Raw genomic sequence first — 7411 nt, 5'->3', positions numbered from 1 at the left:
ATTTGTTTAATTTTTGTGTTTTATGAGATATAAAATATGCATTTATAACTCATCACAGTCAATCCTCAAATAATATTGTAGCACTTTATTTGTATTGTGATTTTTTTATAGTATACTTTCATTTCTCCCTACTGAGTTTTGTCCTAGTTTTGTCATGTATTCTCCTTATAAACTTATAAAAGAAATATTGTTGGATTGAAAAGGTGTAAGGGGAGTTTGAGACCCACTCATTTTAGTACTAAATGTGATAACTTTACTTCCTTTCAGTAATGCTGTAGTGCCCTGTGCTTGTCTCTAGCTTAACCCTCTTTGCTTGTTGTAATTATTCACTTATTTCTTCATCTCATCTTCTAAACATCAAGCTTTTATCAGAAAGAAGTCAGTAGCTCTATACTTTCTGAAAATCAAAAAAATTACATAAACTGATTGCAAGATTCCAAGCTCCACCTAAAATATTTCTTATTTAGGAGATCCCACAGTAAAGCCCCAAAATATGCATCTTCACATGCACCTCAGGAAGCCCAGATGTATATGGGTCCATATGTCACCATTGGCACAGACTAAGCCATCATTGTGTCACCTTCCCCACCAAAACACTCACCAGAGTGCTTGGAGCATTATAGGTACTCAATGCATATTGATTAAATTAACTAATGCCCTGACAAAAGTCTATATTGATTAACATATTTGAAGAGATAAATTGAGCAGGTAGAGGAATGTAGAAAAGGTTAAACTGTGTGCCCTCTTATGATGCTAGTATAACTTATTCAAAAATCAAGATAGTTACAGAAAAAATAGCATCATAATTCAACTAGCAACTTTAAGAAGGAAGAAAAAAATTGTCAAGAATGTCATTTATTTTATCCCTTAAAAGAGTTCTTCTATGTTTAGCGTCTGTAAAGCTAATTACTAAAGAAGTCACAGTCATCACTTTATTCAGCAAATATAACCTTGCTCCAAAATGAATGATCAGTGCAAAAAAATTATAGTATTTAAAGCTATTCATCTTTTACACAGATCAAGTAAACCACATAATTTTTCTACTCTTTTCTTTTCTTTTTTAAAGGTAGAATGTTACATTTTTAATGCCTAGAGTCCAAGGAAGAACCTCCCTCCAAAGCCTCAATCCCCTGAGGCACCCCTAATGTATAAGACCCAGGGATTTTGCTGGAGTATGTGTCGTCAAGGGCACAGAGCTGCTAAGATTGGCTGTACAGTTACTTTCGGCTCAGAGACCAGGCTGAGCTGTCTTTCATCTTTAAAAGCAAATGGCCCCTGGACTTTCCCCTGTAAGATCTGGAAGAAATGTGCTACGTGATATATATTTTTTAATGTTTGCCTATTTCTCTCTCCTTTTTAGACTTTGATGGGATATGAGAGAAACTGCCTGTGCATGTAAGTGTCTCCTTTGTACTAGAGTTGTAGGAACACTCTTTCTTATGAGTAATATCTGTCAATTTTCTCTAAAAATACTTTCAATACCAAAGAAAGATTTAGAATCAGAAGAAATCATGGGAACCATGCACTGGTGAAATGTGGGCCACAGCATCAGAATCTAGAGTGAGAGACAGGACAGAGACCATATGGAGAGGGCAAAGATGTAGCTGAACAAACCCTGACCATGTGAGCATGGGAGATATAGTAAATGAAGAGAATAGCTAAGAGTGTAAATAGCAAAATATTTCTAAAATAGACCTAAACTAGGAAATAGGGAGAAACTGCCTAATATGTACCTTAGCATAAGGAAAAATATATGATGGATTAAGACGGAACAATAAGAGATAGGAGTGGATGGAAGAGTGGAACAGAAAGCTTTGTGGGGATCATACAGAGTAAAGAAGACATCGATCTATTTCCTAAGTCACTGATGTATAAGCACACAGTGCAAAGGAAATATCAAAACTAGAACCCAGGTAATTCAAAAGACAAAACCCTAGATGGAAGACTTAAGGTATTTGGGATACAGTTCTTGCCTCATAACTTATGCAAGCTACTTCTTAATATTTTACTTCTCTGGGCCTCTGTTTCTTCATTTGTAACATAAGGGGGCTTGACTAGAATTTAACAGCCTGCCTGTGTTGGCCACTTATGCATCAGGAACTTCGTTGTGGGCATTTGGTGCTCACACAAACTTTTTGGCTTATGCTATTATTATTGCCATTCTAGAGATTAAATCATGAGACCCAAAGTGATTTCCCCAACATTGTACATTGGCAGAGCCATGGTCTCAACCTGGGCAGTCTGACTCCAGAGCCTGTGTCCATCCAGCCTCACTATGCTGCCATTCTAACCAACGATCTCAGAGCAAACTGACAGAGAAGTGAATTCAAACAGGAATCAGTCTTTGAGAGCTACATAGGGGAGCCTCCCAGGATGAATAATAAACTAAGGTTTTGTAGGAAAGATAAATATTAATTCTGACGGATAACAAAAATAGGAAAGAAAATGTAATGTTATGTGTAGAAGCAGAGAGACAAAGTTATGATTGATGGCTGCAGCCAACCAGCTTGTCTACAACTGAAGGGCAGATGCATGACCTAATGCTGAGGACAAACACACCTAAGATGGTGATGAGGACAGAGAAAGTTCTAGAAACATTGCCATAAGCTATATATTAGATAATTAGTTAGAAGGACAATAAGACCCATAAAGATATATGATCATTTTATTTCAATAACTAAAGGCTAGCTGTCATTCATAGAAATAATTTAACATTATTGTGAGTATTTGCAGAGGACAAATCAAGAACAATGGGTGACTATTTCAAGGAGGCATAGTTCTACTCAGAAGTAGCCAGATAAACTATTTAGCAAGGGAACAGCCTATTTTGGAAATCAGTGACTCCTTAAAATTTGTCCTTGACTATGGAGGTTGGACAATACTTCCTACATTCCTATAAAGAGGTTCACAGAATTGTATGCAGATTGAGTTAGATTTCTGATCTTTTTTCTAAAATAAAAATAATCTGATTGTCTAAGTCTGATATGAAAGTTTTAACATTTATTTGATCTCCCAATCAAACCACAGATCTTCTCACAGATAATGATGAAAGTTCTTCTTAGAACATTATGGAGGCAATGGAGATTGAGGCATAGGCCAGAAGAGTGGAGATCTCAGTCCAAGCCTCATAATGCTCTGAGTTTAATTTGAGCTTTAATTAGGTTCTTAATCTCAGATTCCCCTGAACTGATGACAAGGGAAACCCCAATATGTGAGCCATCTCAAAGTCTTCACAATTGATCATGGGTAAATAGAATCTGAATACTTTTAAGTAGATTAAAATAGCTCTCCACATGTGAACAAGCATTATTTGAGTCATGTATATGAGAGATTGGGTACATTCCTTTTTACTTGTTTTGTTTGTTTTTCTGAATCAGATTTTTATAAGGTGTTAGCAAAGACAGGTGATTTTCAAGGACTGTCATTGTCATGTGGGTAAGCAAATGATTTAATCTTATTGAGCCTCATTTTCTTCTTCCATAAAATGAGAGTATTTAATGAAATGAAGTCTATATCACATTTTTATTTTACAGTATGAACTTTCTAGGCACATAGGAATACAGAGAATGAAAATAACTTACAAAAATAAATAATTTCAGATATCTTTGAATTCAAGTATGTCACTATTCATGTCCTTTGATCCTTCCTTATACTCTGATCTATGTATTAAATGTTTGTTATGTATTTTTTCAGACCAGTATTATCAGCTTTTTACAGAAATAGGAACTGTGTATCTCTAGGGTCAGTTCACTTTTGTCAAGTTCACTCTTTTCTCAATTCCAGGTTACCAAAGTCTAATTCCACTGACCAATGAAAAGACAGAACCAGAGTGAGCTCACCGAGTTCATCCTTACAGGTTTCTCAGAACTGGGGGATCTGCAGATCCTTCTCTTCTTTGTCTTCCTATTAGTCTACCTGACCACTCTGATGGCCAACGCCACCATCATAACAGTCATTCGCCTGGACAGGGCTTTGCACACTCCTATGTACTTCTTCCTCTTTGTCCTTTCATGCTCTGAAACCTGCTACACCTTGGTCATTGTACCCAAAATGCTCACCAACCTGCTATCCACAATTCCAACTATTTCTTTCTCTGGGTGTGCAGTCCAGCTCTATTTATTTGTGGGCTTGGCTTGTACCAACTGTTTTCTCATTGCTGTGATGGGCTATGATCGCTATGTTGCCATCTGCAACCCTCTTAACTATACACTCATTGTCAGCCGAGCCACCTGCATGCAGCTGGTTCTAGCCTCCAGCTTTTGTGGCTTCCTGATCTCTATGATTGTCAGTATCCTGGTGTTCAGTGTGCCCTTCTGTGCCTCCAATCGGATCAACCATTTTTTCTGTGACATTTCCCCTGTCATAAAACTGGGCTGCACAGACACCAACCTGAAGGAGATGATCGTCTTTTTCCTCAGCATTCTGGTATTGTTGGTTCCCCTTGTGTTGATATTCATCTCCTACGTCTTCATAGTTTCCACTATCCTCAAGATCTCCTCGGTGGAAGGACAGTGCAAAGCCTTCGCCACCTGTGCTTCCCACCTCACAGTGGTCGTCATCCACTATGGCTGTGCTTCTTTTATCTACTTGAGGCCCACATCCCTGTACTCTTCAGATAAGGACCGGCTCGTGGCAGTGACTTATACTGTCATTACCCCACTGCTCAACCCCCTTGTCTATACACTGAGAAATAAGGAAGTAAAGACAGCTCTGAGAAAGGTTCTGAGTAGATGCTCATATTCCAAAACGGTATGAGTGGGCTGATACAGCAGCAAATTATATTCATGAAAGTTTCCTAGATAGCACTTCAGATCTATAAACAGATTTGTCCTTTTTTTAAGACTCCTTGACAAAAAATAAAAGAGAAAAGAAAAGAAATAAGGACTTTAGGTAACCTTGACTCTTTATATCAAAAATTTCTTTTTCATGTTAGCCTATATCCAGTGCAAAAGTTATACCAATTGGTCTCCAGAAAATTTTGTGAACATAGAAACTTTCAATAACACAAGCTACATTGTTTTTATGCATTGCAAGTGTTTGCTTTGTCAGATCAACACTACGAATGCTGCATTATCTTTCTCAGAATTCCCGGATTGTTGATACTCCCTTTACAGTGAAAGAAACAATATTTTCTAGAAACAATTTACTGCAGTTATTTCTTTATTAAACATATATATACACACACATACCTACATATGTGTGTATATATATGAATGTGTGTATATATGTGTGTGTGTGTATATATATATATAAAGTTTAACCCATTTCCCATTTAGAAAAAAAAAAAAAAAGCTCAGTTCTGTGCCAGTATAGAATTCTCGGGTCAAACAGGAAATGGGTTAAAGCAAATGGTTTAATCTTTTTGAGTCTCATTTTCTTCTTCCATAAAATGAGTGTTCAATAAGATGAGCTCCCATCATAGTTTGATTTTACAGTACAAAGCTTCTATGCACATAGTAATACAAAGAATAGAAATAACTTGTAAAAATAAAGATAAATTACTTCAGATATCTTTAAATTGGGGTATGTCACTATTCATGTCTCCTGATTCTTTCCTATCCCCGATCTACATATATATATACACACACACACACATATTATATATATATACACACACATTATATATATACACACATACACATATATATATTATACATGTATGCCTAAAAAGAAATACATGCAGTAAATTATTTCTAAATAATAAATATAAATTTTCTTCTGGCAAAATGAGGAGCGTGGTGATTAAAGTTCTAAGAGGTCGATGATAGAATAGAAAACACAGACTTTGGAGTCACAAAGACCTGGGTTTCAATCATTACTTGGATCATTTTCCAGCTAAGTGCCTTGTGCCAAGTTTAACTTCTTTTATTGTTAGTTATGTATTATGTAACATGGGGTCTTTAATACCTTCTCAGTGGTAGTATTGCAAAATCTAGTTCAATTAATAGATGTAAAACAATTCCATGCTTGCTTGACAGAAGGTATTAAAAAATTACTTCTATTTTTACTTCCCTTTCATTTTCCTTTCTTTATTCTATAATCTAGGGTTAGACTCTATGTCAGATAAAGTGTAAAGGTAAGTTGACCATTGAAGAGCCCTGCGCTGGTTATGCATCTGCTACCATATGCAAGGCGTTGAAGGCATTGAAGCAAGCACTGTAGCAAGTACAATGAAAAGTACAGCACAGTCCCTTCTTTTCTTCATGCCTCATTTAAAGAAATAGTCAAATTTTAGCCACCCAATATAGGTGCATCATATACATTTGAATGAATTTACTGTGGCTTTTGCTAAAGGTGTGCTTCAGTAAAACAATGGAATTATATGATATTAATATCAAAAGTTTTCATTTCTCAGTCTTTCACTTGAACAACATGCAGTTTAGTAACTCTTGCTTGGGAAATAGATTATGCGGATTTAAAAGGAGGTTTCTTCACATACTTGTAAGTATGAAATGATAACTTTAACTCTATACATTGAAAATGATCAAAATAGGGCTGCTGTAAGAATTAAATGGGGGGGAATTCCTTATTTAGCACACGGTTTGAAACATATGTATTTGGTATATTTTAATAATTATTATTTGTATGCTATATGTAATGTTCAGAGATAAAGAAAGACCTTAGAATGCAGAATATAAGGAGAAGGAACAATAAAAAAAACAAACTAGGATTGAAAGAAGGGTGAAAAAGAAAACAAATAAATAAAAGAGTGATAGAAGCCTTGGTTGAATTTACTAAATGCCAACCTGATTTTTTTTTACTACCTGGGGAAAAAATGCTACTTGTAGCATTTTTTACATGCTATACCCAACAGTTTAGCAATGAGTGTCTGAAGGATAAAACTGAGTTGCTAATGTATTCATATTCATAGAATACAATGATTAAAACCTCCTTAGGACATTTCTTTGATGAAGATACCTAAATGAGAACATGATCATTTATTTTAGATTTTTTTGATTCAAAGATCTGAGCTTTGTTTGTTGAGATAAAGTTGACACCACTCACTGGTGAGAGTAGTTTGAGGTTTCTGTGATTGCTTCTACTATAGGAAAGATTAAGCTGAAGAGAGTGAGAGGCAACTTTCAGCTTCATTCCCCGTGACCTCAGAATTCCCAGAACACCACTTTTCCTCAACTCCACCTACTCAACACACACCCAAATACACATCTGTAAAATGTACTTCCCTCTGATTTGCATATGATATGTGTACCTCTTTTGTTTGCTACAGATATGAGAGTGTTCATTAATTTGTCTTAAACCCTGAATCCTTAGATGACTTGTCATTTTTTTCAGAGAATAACACAACTGGTACTGAATTAGCATTTGAAGATGACCATGATGGTGATGGTGATATTAGTGAAGAGCTACACCTGGCCTACACTAGGCTTTCAAAATCATTTTTAAATTAATA

The 7411-nt window shown here is 35.8% G+C and overlaps 1 protein-coding gene across 1 annotated transcript; it reads left to right on the top strand.

The window, feature by feature from the left end:
* The first annotated feature begins 3783 nt into the window (after positions 1–3783).
* On the top strand, positions 3784–4755 carry LOC105533582 (olfactory receptor 10T2-like). The gene has a single exon (XM_011972052.1). It carries the CDS (start codon positions 3811–3813, stop codon positions 4753–4755), a length of 945 nt encoding a protein of 314 aa, XP_011827442.1. The 5' UTR covers positions 3784–3810.
* The last annotated feature ends 2656 nt before the right edge of the window (positions 4756–7411 follow it).

Source organism: Mandrillus leucophaeus, unplaced genomic scaffold (genome assembly GCF_000951045.1).
Source record: "Mandrillus leucophaeus isolate KB7577 unplaced genomic scaffold, Mleu.le_1.0 Scaffold1265, whole genome shotgun sequence".
In the NCBI taxonomy this organism is placed as follows: Eukaryota; Metazoa; Chordata; class Mammalia; order Primates; family Cercopithecidae; genus Mandrillus; species Mandrillus leucophaeus.
The sequence above is the reverse complement of the archived record's forward strand: the minus strand, read 5'-3'. Positions and strand labels throughout refer to the sequence as shown.

Excerpts from the sequence above, each read along its gene's own strand:
- LOC105533582 (XM_011972052.1), top strand. The coding sequence starts at position 3,811 with ATGAAAAGACAGAACCAGAGTGAGCTCACCGAGTTCATCCTTACAGGT.